Below are 17217 nucleotides of genomic sequence, written 5' to 3' on the forward strand. Positions count from 1 at the left end.
ATATATATATCCACACATACCCGCACCTACGTACGTACATACATACATACCCATATACATATACACATATACAGGTACATATCCATACCTACATACATATACAAACGCTTACAAATATACACAATCGCATACATATACATATAAACAAATACACACTAACACTCTTTAACATGGCTGAAAAGGGGTTGGAAGAAGTAAAAACTTATTTAATCCTACCCCCTCTCCAATATTCAGAACTTACATTTGCAATAATCATCCTGTTTCCAAAGTCTTATAATCTACGAAAAAAAAAAAAAAAAAAACTATAAAATAAAAAAATATATAAATAAATAAACAGAATTAATATGAACATATATCAAAAGAAAGTAATCTAATTTTATTCTTATTGTAAATTCTAGAGCCGTGACTTCAAATCCTCCCACCATACCCACATACACATTCATATACATACCCACCTACACAAAAATATCTCATCCCACTCACATGTACAGTTCTATCAACACCATACGAGACATCAATTCACCTCTGGCTTTCATCTCGATACTTCATAAAAATCATCAGTCTAAACCTCTTTTTAAACAAACTCAAGCTTGAACATTGCTTCAGTTCTTGACTGAGTTTATTCCAAACCCTAACACCACCGACTGAAATGCACATCCTCTTCATAGTTGTTCGAACACTCTTTATCCTGAAGTTGCACCTTCCCCTGTAATCATAACCCCCTTTCCTATCCGTAAAAAGTTTCTGTATATTATCTGGTAGTTGTTTGTTCCTGGTTTTGAACATTAACTGAACTGTTTGAAATTCTACCAGATCTGAAAATTTTAGTAGGCAGGAATTTCTAAATAACTCATTTGTATGATCCTGGAAAACCTACCTTATGTATTATCCGGATGGCTCTTTTCTGGAGTGTGCACAACGGTCGGAGTGAGGATTTGTAGGTGTTGCCCCAGGCTTCCACACAGTAATTTAAATAAGGCAGAATTAGTGAAAAATATAATATATGTAAAGCTTTTATATTCAAGAACTGTTTGGCTTTACCGAGAATGGAGATACTTCTGGATAATTTAGACTGAACATCATGAATGTGTGGCTTCCAGCTGATCTTGTGGTCGATCATCACCCCCAGAAACTTCATTTCTGTAACTCTATCAATATTTATACCATCTATCACCATTTTAACATCGCTGTTCCCCTTATGCTTCCCAAACAACATAAATTTTGTTTTTTCCAAATTCAAAGACAGTTTATTTAAGTCACACCATTTCTTTACTTTGATCAGTTCTACGGTGATGTCCTCGATAAGCTGTTGCAGGTTTTCCACAATACCCAAAATATTAGTATCGTCAGCAAACAAAACATATTGCAATATTTTTGATACCTTACATATATCATTCATGTATAAGATGAAAAGTTTAGGACCCAGCACTGACCCCTGGGGGACACCACAAACAATGTCCAAGCATGATGACTGAAAATCACTTATTTTCACAAATTGTTGCCTGTTACTTAAATAACTTTTCATCCATTGTAAAACGACACCCCTGATCCCATAACGCTCCAGTTTCATAAATAATATTTCATGATTTATTGTATCAAATGCTTTTTTAAGATCGATAAAGACTCCAACTGCAAATTTCTAAGTACAATATCTATGATTTCTTTCTGCTCCACTGCCGTGAGAAACATTGAATTTGAATTTCTACATATTAATTTCTCATTCCAATCATCTACTGATCCACGATCAAGAATTTTTCCTGCCAGTTTAGGTCCAACACTAACAAAATACCTGTTGAAGTTATTAACCACATCGTTCATATCATTTATGATTTCATCATTATCAATAAAATACTGTGGATAATTATTTTTTCTATAGTGTTTCCTAATTACATTGTTTAATATATTCCAAATACTTTTAATATTAATTTTATTCCTATCCAATAATTTACTATATTACTCCTGTTTTGAAATCCGTAATATGGTTGTCAATTTATTTTTATATTTTTTATATTTATTCTCAACTTGTTCAGTTCTATTTTTTAGGAATTCTCTATAGAGTGTATTCTTTTTTTTACAGGCATTTTTCAATCCTTTTGTGATCCATGGTGTATCTAAGTATTTATTTCTTTTAGTGATTTTCTTAATTGGACAATTTCTATCATATGTTAATTTAAAAGTATACAAAAAAGTTTCATATGCTTTATCAATGTTATCTTTATTTAATACCAACTCCCAGTTCTGATTAAATAACTCTTCTTTAAGTGAATTGATTGTCTCCTCAGTTCTTATTCTTTTAAATAGCTGTCCAGCATCTTGTTTATTTCTTGTATAACAGCTGTCATATACTAAGAAGACAGGTAGATGGTCAGAGATATCATTAACTAATAGTCCGCTTATTGTTTTATTATCCAATAAGTTTGTAAAAATATTATCTATTAACGTGGCACTGTGAGAAGTAATTCTACTGGGTTTGGTAATGGTAGGGTACAGAGTCAAACTGTACATTGTATCGATTAACTCTTTTGTTGGTCTGTGATTATTTGGGTTGAGTAAATCAACATTTAAGTCCCCACAGATAAATAAGGCCTTCTGTGTTAAAGCTGTGTATGTTTCCTCACACCACTCCTTAAAGATTTCTAAGTTAGAACCTGGAGTTCTATAGATGCAGCTAACAATTACATTCATTTTCTTTTCCATAATAATTTCCACAGTTATACATTCAAATATATCATTCATCACCCTTGTCATACTTTCCAACACTTTATACTGCAGGTATTTATTTACATACAAAGCTACGCCTCCACCAGTCTTCCCCTCTCTGTTTATGTAGTTAAATTCATAACCATCCAGTTCAAAGTCAGCTCCCTTCTCAGTGCTGATCCATGTCTCAGAGATGGCAATAATACTGAATGGTTGTTCGAACTGATTTAAATAATGCTTGATTTTGTTAAAGTTTGCATATAAACTTCTGCTATTGAAATGTATAATAGAAAGTTTTTTTTCTGCTTTAATAATCCTGTTGTACTGATCCTCAGAATGGTAGCAGCAATTATCAATGACGTCAGAGTAGAAGTTATTATCCGGGTCAACATCGCTCTCCATATCCTGACCTTTGTACTCAGTGTAATTAAATGTTTTCAGTTCCATTTTATCATAGTTCACAGACATAGTAGATGCAGTTCTATCATCAGCTGATGATGAATAATTACCGGTACCAAGTGTCATCATCATAATGATGTAGAATGTTGGCTCTGTTCCCTACCTTAGTCACGTAATAATCAGTTAAATCTCTCCAGCTCCTCGATGTCTCTGATGATCATTACCCTCGCCTCCTCCGGTGTTCCATTCAATTTAATGAAGATCTTACCGCTGGATGTCCATGTTGCCTGGATCTTCCCCTGCTTTTTCAGAAACCGGGCCTTCCTAGCGATGTCTGCGTTCCGTTTGGTCAGATGGTCATTGATGTAGACATTAGATCCTCTCAGCTTCTTCCCTTGCTTTAATAGCTCCGTTTTATGTTTTCTATTAACAAACTTCATAATTATGGCTGGTTTATCGTTATTGCTCCTCCTGGGCAGCGCATGGCAGGCTTCAATGGTGTTCTGGTCAACCTCTATTCCCTTGGATAGGAAAAAAGAAGCCACCTGCTGTTCGACGGAATCCGACAGTTTCTCATCTGTGGTCCCGTCCACCTCCGCTGCAACTGCCCGTGCATACGAGCGAGGTTTAACCTGCATACCAGTGATGATCACGTCGTTCACCCTAACGACGTGATCAAGCAAGTTAATAATGATCTTAGAGAATTTACGATTAGCATTAGCCAGCACTTTTAAATTTGCTTTGATGTCAGGTGCTCTGGCTCCCGGCAAACATGTGACTATGGTGGCTGGTGTCTCTATTTTCACATTCCGTGTGATCGAATCACAAATTACTAGGGCACAATCAACAGGATTCTCAGTTGGTGTTTCACTGAGCGGGGCAATCGATTTGTTATGGTAATCGGAACGGAAGAGTGGTTTTTTTGATCCGCGACTAGAGCGATCCCTCACTGTCATCCATTTGCCTTGCTGCGCAGGCACTAATTCCGCTGGAACCGAAACATGTAAAGAGTTCACTATGCTAGGTGCATCCAAAATAGTATCTAAAGCTCTAGCACTCTTACTATCCTTAATTAAAGTTTGGATGCGTGTCTCTAGTTCTGAAATCTTCTTCGTCAGCCTGACTGTCTCCTTGCATTTATCACATATAAATCCTATATTGCCGACAGAGAAGGCTATGCTAAACATGTGACATGAAGTGCAGGTGACAATAACAGGACAAGACATTACTCACCGTGTTTGTTGACTGAATCTTACTCATCCAGGCTTTTTATAAACTCAAAGGCCCGAGCGCACAAGAGAAAGTAAATAAAAAATAACTGAGCGCACGGGTGGCGTGTTAACAGGCTAGTGAATTACTAGCGTGTTGTGCTAATAATAACGGAAGCTAGCGATGTCAGGTTAATCTGAGATGTTGGGTAAGCTGTATTTAGTAGTATAAACAAATAGAAATGATAGAAAATGATGGTTCAAAACAGAAAGAAATACGAGTCTAAGACGAAGCTTACAGCACCGAAGCAAACAAACTCACAGCAGGCAGCGAGGCAGACGGAACGTTTTAGCAAAATAAATATCAATCTCAAAGTTGGTGTCAAAATATGGCAGTATTGGACATTTAAATGTTAATATCATGTTAGATAATTGTGTTATTGATCAAATATATTTAATAGTTCTTGCTAAAGAAACATGGGATTCGTGCCTATAATGTTTTAAAAATAATAGTTGGAAGATAAATTGACCTCATTCATGGAAAGTTTCAAGGACATATAATCAATTTATAAAAAGGCATGAAATTATCATATTTTATAGCAGTTGTCTACTTTCTACCATTACATCAGGGCTCATTTTCATGTTTCTTTGAAGAGAAATATTTTGATGTACTAAAAATTAAATGTAATAATTGTTTCTTTCATGCCAGACCTGATGGAAGAGAGCGAGGAGAGTGAAGAACTGAGTGAAGTGGAGGAGGAACATCATGTCCAACCTGGAGGAAAACCTTTGAGTCGCTCAAAGACTAAACAGACATTTTTAAAGAAAAGAAGAGCCAAGAAATCTACAACCTGCACTCAGTGTGGAAAGAGTTACACAACCAAACAAAGTCTTGAGCGTCACATGAGAAACCACACTAGAGAGAAGCCCCACACGTGTGATCAGTGTGGAAAGAGTTTCTCTTTTAAAAGTGAACTAAAGATACACATGAAGATCCACTCTGGAGAGAAGCCGTTCTCATGTGATCAGTGCGGGAAGAGCTTCAGTCAATCTTCATCGCTTAATGTTCACATGAGGATCCACACCGGAGAGAAGCCATTCTCATGTGATCAATGTGGCAAAACATTTCTTAGGGCATCACACCTGAAGACACACCTGAGAGTACATACGAAGGAGAAGCCGTATTCATGTTCTGTGTGTGGAAAGAGTTTTTCACAGAGTCAATCTTTACAGACACATCAGAAAATACACACTGGTGTGAGAGAGCACATGTGCTTTGTGTGTGAGAAGACTTTTATTACAGCAAACAGTTTAAAACTGCACCAGAGAATTCACACTGGAGAAAAACCTTACAAGTGTTCACACTGTGACAAGAGATTCAATCAGTATGCAAATCTGAAAACACATGAGAGGAGCCACACTGGAGAGAAGCCGCTCACATGTGATCAGTGCGGAACGAGTTTCTCTTTTAAAAGTGAACTGAAGCGACACATGAGGATCCACACTGGAGAAAGACCTTACAAGTGTTCACACTGTGACAAGAGATTCAGTCACATATCACATCAGAAAAGACATGAGAGCATCCACACTGGAGAGAAGCCGCTCACATGTGATCAGTGCGGAAAGAGTTTCTCTATTAAAAGTGAACTGAAGATACACATGAGGATCCACACTGGAGAAAGACCGTTCTCATGTGATCAGTGCGTAAAGAGTTTCTCTATTAAAAGTGAACTGAAGATACACATGAGGATCCACACCGGAGAGAAGACATTCACATGTCATCAATGTTGCAAAACATTTCTTAGGGCATCAGAGCTGAAGTCACACCTGAGAGTTCATACGAAGGAGAAGCTGCATTCATGTTCTGTGTGTAGAAAGAGTTTTTCATCGCTGCAATATTTACGTGGACATGAAAAAATGCACACTGGTGTGAGAGAGTACATGTGCTTTGAGTGTGAGAAGACTTTTATAACAGCAAACAGTTTAAAACAACACCAGAGAATTCACACTGGAGAAAAACCTTACAAGTGTTCACACTGTGGCAAGAGATTCAGTCAGTCAGGACATCTGAAAACACATGAGAAGGTCCACACTGGAGAAAAACCTTACAAGTGTTCACACTGTGACAAGAGATTCCCTCACTCATCATATCTGAAAACACATGAGAGGCTCCACACTGGAGAAAAACCTTACAAGTGTTCACACTGTGACAAGAGATTCAGTCTGTCAGCAAATCTGAAAACACATGAGAGGCTCCACACTGGAGAAAAATCTTACAAGTGTTCACACTGTGACAAGAGATTCAGTCATTCATCATATCTGAAAACACATGAGAGGATCCACACTGGAGAAAAACCTTACAAGTGTTCACACTGTGACAAGAGATTCAATCTGTCATCAAATCTGAAAAGACATGAGAGGATCCACACTGGAGAGAAGCCGCACACGTGTGATCAGTGCAGAACAAGTTTCTCTACTAAAACTCACCTGAAGCGACACATGAAGATCCATTCAGTGGAGAAACCACAACACCACAGTCTGAAATCACGGTAAGTAGTTCATCTTCATGTGCTGAGAAACAAAGTCTCTTCTGTGTAAGTTAGACACACATCACCCTATAGCCAAATCTCCACCTATAGCCGGTGTGTGGTGAGCACAGGACACTTTTTGATTGAGATCTATTAACTCGTGTTCAACCAACAGGAATGTGTAATTAGTCAGTTCAGATCAATGCAAAAAAAAAAAAAAAAAAAAAAAAAAAATTGCTCTCTGACAGTAGCTCATGTAAAAGCAAAAATACAGCACTATATAGGGCTCTAGACTGCGACTAAATTGTCACATTTTGCGACCTAAAACATGCATTTCAGCTCGAACCAAAAGATATTTGGCAAATTGTTATTAGCTCAATTCCAGATGTTCTAATCTGTAGCACTAGACTACCCTGTTGCAGCAACAGGACCAAATTTGCATCACATTTGTCAACAGCAACCTTTGTCACCTGTGGTCAGAGCATGGTCACACAAACACACAGCTAAATACAGTCACACATTTGTCTCTCTACACAGAGTTATATTAAATTCCTCTTCTTACTGTAACAGCACATAAACTGAATTGTTTCCCTTATTGGAACATTATACATCAGATGTATGCATTCCACTAAGTATTTAATTTTTGCTTTTGTCTATTTTTGCATCTTTGTTTTTTGCCATCTTACAGTAACACCATGGGCATTTCATTTACTTTTCATTTGAGACATTTTTAGGTTTTTTTTAGGTCTTTACTGTTAATTACATCAACAATTGATTGAAGTTCATCAAGTTTCTGAATTTGGTTTCTCTAAATATTTTGTTGATGCTCCTACTATCAGAGGAGGTTTGAAAACAACACCTGTTGATTTTCTTTAAGGCAATGTATGTCAGGGTTCTGCCCTGGCAGCCTTTTCTGTGTTTTCATGGTTTCATGTTTCTATGTTTGTCTTGTGTTTGAGCACATGGCTTTGTCTTTGTTTGTGTTTGCCATGTGCTCCTCTTGTCCTGCCCCTTGTTTAGTCCACATCTTGCCCTCATTTTACTAATTGTGCTCACCTGATCCTCATGTGCTCTGGTCCCTTTATATTGTGCCTCTTTCCCTCATGTCTTTGCTGGTTCATCTTGTCCGTTGTCTGCATTCAGTTTCTCTGCAAGGTTGCAGTCTTGTTTCATTTCTTTTTGTTTACTTCTGTCCTGGCAAGTCACTCTAGTGCCTAGTGCTGTTTCATCCCACCTATGCCAAGCCTCTGGTTCCTTGAGCTGCTGTCAAGTTTCCACTGTTCCCAAAGAGCCTGGGTTTTTCTAATCCCTGACCCACCTGTTCTCCAGTTGTGCCCTCGACCCACCTGTTCTCAAGTTGTGTGCCCTCCTCTATTGTTTGGACTGTTCCGCCTGTGTTTTGTCTTTGTCAATAAATATCACTCCCCGTTCATTCTGCACCTGGGTCCTCCCTTCTCTGAATCCTGACATAACGAACCAGCCAGAATCGGACCCAGCAGAATGAGCATCTGTGTTGTTCCCCCCGCGACAGCTCAGGAGAGACTAGCACTCTAGCAGGGGTTGGCATCGCTGCGCCAGCAGGGCCGTGAGGTACGATCCTTCGCCCATTTCTTCTGGACTATGGCTAGGGGCTTGGAGTACCATGATGCAGCCCTTAAAGAGGCTTTCAAGCACTGTCTGAATGATCCCCTTCCTCAGTGGGAGATGGAACAGTTAAGGATCCTGGACTTATGGAATTTTACCAATTACCTGCATCATCCCAAAGGATTGGAGGATCCTGACATCACCAGAGCCTGATTGCAGTTGACCACCTCACCCATCCTTCTTCGTCGAGTCAAGCTCTTGCTCTTTTAAATCCAACTGAAAAATGAAGGTTGAGAAGGAAGAGGGCAGCTCGGACTGCTACATCAGTCTCTGTCTCCATCGAGTCAGTTCCAGACCTTCCCAAGCCAGTTCCAGTCACCCCAGAGCCTGCAGAGACCGTTCCAGTCACCCCAGAGCCTGCAGAGACCGTTCCAGTCACCCCAGAGCCTCCAAAGACCGTTCCAGTCACCCCAGAGCAGTCTATTCCAGAGCAGCGCAGTCTCATTGTTTTGGCCACTGAGACCATTCCAGAGGCTCTCATTGAGCCCATCATGGCCAAGGAGGCCGTTCCTGAGCATCCCGCTCTCACTGTCCTGGACTGAGAGTTGATTCTCAAGCGGCCTGCTTTCCCTGTAACGGTCATGGAGTTCGTCTCCGAGGAGCCTGCTGTCATTGCCACGCAGGCCACCCCTGAGCACAGTCCAGAGTCTCCTACAGTCCATGAGCCCGCTCAAGTTCCAGAGCAGCTCATTTCATCTGCTTTGGACAAGAATGCCAGTCAAGCACAAACTATCATGCCCTCAGAAGCCGAAGAAAAGGAGGTCCCATGTTGGCAAGTCAAATGTCCTTCTTTTAGAGACCCCTTGCGCATTGGCCCGGGTGGTCCTGAAGCAAGCAGCTCCAGCCCCTGAGCAAGTTCCAGTGTCAGCTCCAGCCCCTGAGCAAGTTCCAGTGTTGGCTCCAGCCCCCGAGCCATGTCCAGTGTTTGCTCCTGAAGCCCCCGAGGGCACCCCAAGTTCAGTGTCTGTCAAGTCCACTCCAGTGACTCCTAAGTCTGTCAACTCAAGTCCAGCCACCCCAGATCCAGTCAAGTCAGTTCTAGTCAGCCTGGTGTTGGCTGAGACTGTTCCTGCAGTTTCCACTGAGTCAATCAAGACCACTGTAGTCATCCCTGAGTCTGTCAAGCCTGTTCCAGTACCTCCAGAGTCTGGTTGCAGTGACAAACTTTCTGCCCTGGCAGTCTTGTCTGTGTTGTCGTGGTTTCATGTTTCTATGTTTGTCTTGTGTTTGAGCACATGGCTCTGTCTTTGTTTGTGTTTGCCATGTGCTCCTCTTGTCCTGCCTCCTTGTTTCCTGTTACCATGACCCCTTGTTTAGTCCATGTCTTGCCCTCATTTCACTAATTGTGCTCACCTGATCCTCATGTGCTCTAGTCCCTTTATATTGTGCCTCTTTCCCTCATGTCTTTGCCGGTTCGTTTTGTCCGTTGTCTGCATTCAATTTCTCTGCAAGGTTGCAGTCTTGTTTAATTTCTTTTTGTTTACTTCTGTCCTGGCAAGCCACTCTAGTGCCTAGTGCTGCTCATCCCACCTATGCCAAGCCTCTGGTTCCTTGAGCTGCTGTCAAGTTTCCACTGTTCCCAAAGAGCCTGGGTTTGTCTAATCCCTGACCCACCTGTTCTCCAATTGTGCCCTCGACCCACCTGTTCTCCAGTTGTGCCCTCGGATCCACCTGTTCTCCAGTTGTGTACCCTGCTCTATTGTTTGGACTGTTCCACCTGTGTTTTGTCTTTGTCAATAAATATCACTCCCCGTTCATTCTGCACCTGGGTCCTCCCTTCTCTGAATCCTGACAATTTATTTGTTTCAAAAAACAGTAGGCTACTATAGAGATTCTAAAACTTTTCTTTTTGACACCATATCCATTTTTGCCCTTTTAAAGACACGGGAACTCCGTACCTCAAATCATATGTGACCCCGCCTGTGAAACCCCGGCTAAAGTCGCAGAATCGAATTATGATTAAACGAGCGTCAAAGTCATTTATAGCCATAAAAATGACAAAAATAGGCCATGTGTGTTTATTGCTGTAAATGATTGATTATACCAATGGTTTTGAGATGCAATACTTACATTTTCATTTATAACATGATAAATACTGAAATTAATGAATTTATTGACACTAAGTTATACTCTTACGTAAAAAAAAAAAACGGACGTGGGCTTCCTAAACATTGATTTCAATCGTCTCTGGGTTTATTTCGCGCAACAACACTGCTGATTCTTATATAATTCGGTTCAGGAACTTCTATTCTGTGTATTTTCTATTAGAAAGAGTAAAAACAGACTTTAATATCAATCCGCAAGCGGTAATCAGGTCAACACAATGAAAAAAAAAGAGATGTAAGCCGGGTTTAGATGTCTGTGGTGATTTTTTTTTTCTTGTCATAGCCAATATTTTAAGAACTGCTTATTTGTTTTGTAGCTCAGTATTCTGGCAATAATATTAAACTTATTTTAAGGACATTTCTGGCCTGCTATGTGTTATTTGCTGGATGGAAATGCGTTGTTTTGACATCTGACATGGCGACACCGAAGTATGAGCAGGAACGGAAAATAGCTGCTTGCTTAAACAGCTTGCTTGATATTAATCTTGGTGGAATTGCCCCAAATAAGGATTTAACCGGTTTTGTGGGTGAGTAAATGATGACAGAATTGTAGTTTTTGGGTAAACTATCCCTTGAATTTTTTTTTTTTTTTTTTTACTCAACTCAATTTACTCAATGTTACACCGTGGGCCAGTAAGAGAATGAGAAATGTTATGTTATTTAATTGATATATTATTGACTTTTTTCACTGATATTACATTTTACTAATAAAGTTATACAAATCATTCCATTTAATTGACATGGTAATTGTTGCTACGATCAAGCTCTTGTGGCACCCCCATTCGTTTCAATGTTTTTATGCATTTTATTAATTCGTTTTTTTGGACATGCACATCATAATAAATAGACCTGGGCGCTACTAGGGGCACAACTGATTTACAAATATCGCGATAAATATGTACAGGAATTGAGGCAGTAGCCAATGGCAGCGCTAGGAGTAAAAGCTGCAGGATTGTGTATGAGTATACAAATATGTACTAGTATCGTACGCATTTGACAACTTGTTAAATCTTGTGAGTTATTAAGACTTTGAGATGATGTTCGTATTGATTGGGCTATGGGTTTTGTAAAAAAGGTTTAAAGGTGCATTGCGCAACTTTTCATGTTAAAAATACCCGTTTTCTAACCCATACATGCTTAAACAATTGCCTGATGGGCTGAATGAGCCCTTCTCTGATCACTGCGATTGCCTCTATAATCCTGTACAGTAAAATAAATAAGAGGGATTCGGGTCGGAATCTGAGACTGGGCGTGACGTCATGCGCGTTCACGGCACGCTCATATGTCTGGCAGGTTTGTGTATGCGCCGACGCCGCCATTCTCCGTAGAAAATGGATTCTAAGAGACCGGCTTGTAGGTCATTTCAAACACCAACGCAAACTCCACGTCAGATAAAAAAAAGAGAACTTTTGTCTAGTGCAACCAAAAGGTCCAAATTGGAGTCAGACAGGCGTCGGGGTAAGACGAGAGTAAACATAGGGAAGGCTTTCAACAAATGGAGAGATCTCCGGTCTGCTCTAGGGCTCAAACGGGATCCTCAGTTGGCTTTTTTCTTGATAAAAAAGGTAAGATATATCCCATTCTCTAATGTCTGATACGGCCAATAATGACAATAAATGACGATCCATAAAATGTGTAGGCCTAATGCTTTAGCGTAAGCTAGATAAATGTACAATCGGAATAGGTTTTACTAACTTACCATTGTCAGTGATCAGGTTCAGAATGATTGTGATATAAAATGCTGATATATAAGTTAGATACTTAGACACAAATTTTGAGCAAATTACTGCTTAATTACGATGTATTGCTATTGGAATATGCTACTTAGCTGATCAATAAAACAGGCTAAACCCCCGCAAATCTTCGGCGGATTAAGTTAGCCTATTTGGCTTTTATGGTAACGTCATAGTGCCACTTGATTGTTTATTACCTTGAGACATTTGGGTGTACTTTGTTGACCGACTGTGTATGGTATGGTATCATGATTACTATTTTGAGCTTTTACAAAGTAATAACTTATATTGTTCATGAACGTGTTTCCATAATAATAGTCATAAGTGGATACAGTAAACACATAACACAGTTCAACATGGAGATAGATGGGAATAAAAAACGAAGTTTTCTACTACCCCCATTTTTTCCCTCACACATAAGTGTGTTATTTACTCAATTGCCTTTCCTTTCACATATTTTAAATTACTTGCAGATTTAAAACTTTATTACCTCTGAAGACATTATGATTGTAAACAAAAGATTTGTGCGGCTGATGCTCCTTGGGTTATGACCAGCTCGTGCTCGTGCAAGCGTGCGTGTGCGTGTGGTCCGTGAGCGTGCACACCTCTGGTTGCAGTTTCGCTTGCCGCCAGAGGGGGCGTAGTTCTGCGAAAACTCAGACTTTTGCGCAATGCACCTTTAAGAAACAGCAAATGATTGATAAAATGTTTGAAGAAGCAGTCGAACAACAGGAGAGATCATCAGTCTGTGAGTGTTTACTTTTCCCAGTAGATTTTAGCGCGGCTCTGTGTTGCTAGGAAGTTTGTTTTGTTTACTGTGTTTTTACTCTGGTAAAAGTGCGTCGTGACTTGTTTAGTTTCACTTGACTAAATAGGAGGGCGGGGCCTAAGCCAGTTAAAGTATTTATTCTGACAAACTGCTAGTACTTATTAGAAGAAGCAGTCGAACAACAGGAGAGATCATCAGTCTGTGAGTGTTTACTTTTCCCAGTAGATTTTAGCGCGGCTCTGTGTTGCTAGGAAGTTTGTTTTGTTTACTGTGTTTTTACTCTGGTAAAAGTGCGTCGTGACTTGTTTAGTTTTGCTTGACTAAATATGAGGGTGGGACCTGCTGTATTCAAAGAAGAGGTATTAGGCGTGTATAAAATAGGTCAGTGCACCGCGGCAACGGTCGCGGCAGCCCTCGTGTGGATACCGAAGAGTGTAAAGACCAACGACTCTACCTGTGCGACTCCACCGAGCAAGGACACCGACAAGGCACTTGAGTATTAATTTTCTTGTTTTTTTCCTTTCTCTTCTACACAACATTTCATCTGATCTGTCTGTTTGTTACCCCTCTTACACTATGTGTTTTCAAATCCCTACTATTACTAACACACGTAAATCTAATGTCACACGTCAGAGGCAGTCCAATCCTAACAACCTGCGTACTTTTCCGGTGTCTTCTAGTACTATATTCTCTTTTCCTATTGGTCTCTGGAATTGCCCGTCCACTGTAAACAAAGCTGATTTCATTACATCTATTTCTAGTCATTTGGGTCTCAGTCTACTGGCCCTGACTGAGACCTGGATCAGACCAGAGGACACTGCCACACCGGCTGCCCTCTCCACTAAATTCACTTTCTCACACACCCCTCGCCTGACTGGTAGGGGTGGTGGTACTGGTCTGCTCATCTCAAACGATTGGAAATGTTATCATTTACCACCTCTGTGTGACAACCGTTCATTTGAATCACATTCAATTACTATCACTAGCCCTATTAAAATCCATTTTGTAGTTGTATATCAGGCAGCTTGGCAGTTTCTTGGAAGAGCTTGACGTGCTACTCTCATCCTTCCCTGAGGATGGTACTCCTCTCATAGTTCTTGGAGACTTCAACATCCACCTAGAAAAGCCTCAGGCTGCTGATTTCCACACTCTGCTCGCCTCATTCGACCTCAAGCGAGTATCTACTGCGGCTACTCACAAATCAGGTAATAAATTGGACCTTATCTACACACGCTACTGCTCCACTGACCATACACTGGTCACTCCACTGCACACCTCAGATCACTTCCTCCTCACTCTCAACATCAACCTGCCACAGAACACAACACGCACTCCTCCACAGGTCACCTTTCGGCGAAACCTACGTTCACTGTCACCTTCTCGCCTATCCTCTCTGGTCTCATCCACACTTCCTCCACCTGATCAGCTTTCAACACTAGATACTAACAGCGCAACTGATGCTCTTTTCTCCACTTTAACATCCTGCTTGGACAACTTCTGCCCCCTTTCCTCCAGGCCAGCCCGCGCCACACCCTCTGTCCCCTGGTTATCTGATGTTCTCCGTTAACATCGTTCGGAACTCAGGGGTGCAGAGAGGAAGTGGCGCAAATCAAAAGATCCTACTGACCTTGGTCTTTATCAGTCCCTCCTCTCTTCCTTCTCTAATATCTCTACTGCCAAAATGACTTACTATCACAACAAAATTAACAATTCTTCAGACTCTCGCATGCTTTTCAAAACCTTCTCCTCTCTTCTCAACCCTCCTCCTCCTCCTCCTCCTTCATCAACACTAACAGCTGACGATTTTGCTACATTCTTTATAAATAAAACAACCTCCATTCAGCGGCCAATTTACCAATCAACAAACTGACACACACACTTTACCAACTAACACACAATCTCTACCCTCCTTCTCTCTACTTGCAGAGGCAGAAGTCTCCAATCTCCTCCTTTCCAATCGCCCTACCACCTGTCCGCCTGATCCTATTCCCACTAACCTACTTCAAGCCATTTCATCCTCGGTTGTACCCTCACACACATCATAAACACCTCTCTTCAAACTGGTACCTTTCCCACAGCATTTAAGCAGGCTCATGTAACCCCACTGCTTAAGAAACGCAGTCTAAATCCAGCACATCTGGAAAATTACAGACCGGTATCTCTCCTTCCATTCGTCGCGAAAACACTTGAACGAGTTGTTTTCAACCAGATCTCTAACTTCCTTACACAGAACAACCTCTTGGACAACAATCAGTCTGGTTTCAAACGCGGACACTCAACTGAGACGGCCCTGCTCTCAGTAATTGAAACTCTGAGACTGGCAAGAGCAGCCTCCAAATCCTCAGTTCTCATCCTGCTGGATCTGTCTGCTGCCTTTGACACAGTTAACCACCAGATCCTCCTGTCAATCCTAAAGATGAAGAGCATCTCGGGAACCGCACTCCAATGGTTCAAGTCTTGCCTCTCATACCCCTTTTCCACCAACAAGAACCAGGTGCTGGTTCGGAGCTAGAGCTAGTGCCGGTTCGGAGTTGGTTCGACTGAAGAACCGGTTTGCTTTTCCACAGGCTAAAGAGCCAACGCAGAGCCAGGTCTTACGTCACAGCTACGTCTCATCTTTCTCGGCAACGTTAGCGCGGCGGCGCCAAACACAAACACAATATCAACAACGGCGCACGTTGCTTTGCTATTGATGTTCATGGCTTTGCGGACCTACATCGGCATCCAAACACGTGGATCCAACGTGTTCGCGCGGCTCGCCATTATTTGTACAGACGGAGATTACAAGCGAGAGTAACGGCATGTACATAACATTTATTTTTAACAATAAAATGCCGACTTTAGCCTTAGATTTATATTTTAGATCGCGTCCATCGTGTTTAGCTGCTGTTAGCTCGATTAGCTGCTATTTGAAAATGGCGGTCACAAGTTTCTCTTCATTCTTGTTGGTCACGGTAACCCCGCCCCCAGCCTCTGACGCAAGCGGTTCTTTCTTGGCTCCGTTCTAGACCCTGCAATGATTTGGTGCTACTTAAGAACCAGTTTTACTGGTTCGGAGCTGGTGCTTTGGCGGTGGAAAAACAAAGAACCGATTTGAAACTAGGCTCTGGCTCCGAACCAGCACCAGCTCTGCCTTGGTGGAAAAGGGGTATCAGGTAGGTACTTTAGGGTATCGTGGAGGGGTGAGGTGTCTAAGACACAACATCTAGCTATTGGAGTGCCTCAGGGCTCAGTGCTTGGACCACTTCTCTTCTCCATCTACATGACATCACTAGGATCTGTGATTCAGAAACATGGCTTTTCCTATCACTGCTACGCTGATGACACACGTATCTCAGCCTGCCTGACAGACATTTCTGGCTGGATGAAGGACCACCACCTTCAACTAAACCTTGCAAAGACAGAGCTACTCGTGGTCCCGGCCAACCCAACACTTCACCACAACTTCACCATTCAGCTAGGCTCGTCATCCATAACTCCATCTAGGTCAGCCAGAAACCTTGGTGTGGTAATTGACGATCAATTGAACTTCACAGACCACATTGCTATAACTGCCCGGTCATGTAGATTTGCCTTGTACAACATTAGGAAGATCAGGCCCTTCCTATCAGAACATGCTACTCAACTCCTTGTCCAAGCACTTGTTTTATCCAGACTTGACTATTGTAACGCTCTCCTGGCCGGTCTTCCAGCTTGCACAGTCAAACCTCTGCAACTGATCCAGAACGCTGCAGCTAGAGTGGTCTTTAATGAGCCGAAAAGGGAACACGTCACTCCTCTCCTCACAAAATTGCACTGGTTGCCAGTTGCCGCTCGCATCAAATTCAAGTCACTGACGTTTGCCTACAGAACAACCACTGGTTCTGCTCCCTTTCACTTTAACTCTCTACTTCAGACTTACATGCCATCCAGGAACTTGCGCTCTGCAAGTGAACCACGTGGTGCCATCTCAAAGAGGCACAAAATCTCTTTCTCGGACCTTTACCATGACTGTTCCCTGCTGGTGGAATGATCTGCCTAACTCAACCAGAGCTGCTGAGTCCATAGCCACTTTCAAGAAACGGCTGAAGACACTTCTTTTTCGACAGCACTTGATCCAGTAATACTAACACTTTCTCTACTACTCTACTC

The 17217-nt window shown here is 41.4% G+C and overlaps 2 protein-coding genes across 2 annotated transcripts in view; one reads left to right on the forward strand and one right to left on the reverse strand.

Annotated features, from left to right (window-relative positions):
- Positions 1–17217, reverse strand: part of LOC311291374 (uncharacterized protein) — a 668579-nt gene that overhangs the window by 619876 nt on the left and 31486 nt on the right. The window lies entirely within an intron of this gene.
- On the forward strand, positions 5565–10241 carry LOC311291282 (uncharacterized protein). The gene is made up of 2 exons (XM_084410210.1): positions 5565–6856; positions 9979–10241. Exons 1-2 carry the CDS (start codon positions 5577–5579, stop codon positions 9992–9994), a joined length of 1296 nt encoding a protein of 431 aa, XP_084266336.1. The 5' UTR covers positions 5565–5576; the 3' UTR covers positions 9995–10241.

This window comes from Rutilus rutilus, assembly GCF_951802725.1.
Source record: "Rutilus rutilus genome assembly, chromosome: 1".
Classification (NCBI taxonomy): Eukaryota; Metazoa; Chordata; class Actinopteri; order Cypriniformes; family Leuciscidae; genus Rutilus; species Rutilus rutilus.

Bases quoted from the DNA above. Each gene is read 5' to 3' on its own strand.
- LOC311291282 (XM_084410210.1), top strand. From the start codon at position 5,577: ATGTGCTTTGTGTGTGAGAAGACTTTTATTACAGCAAACAGTTTAAAA.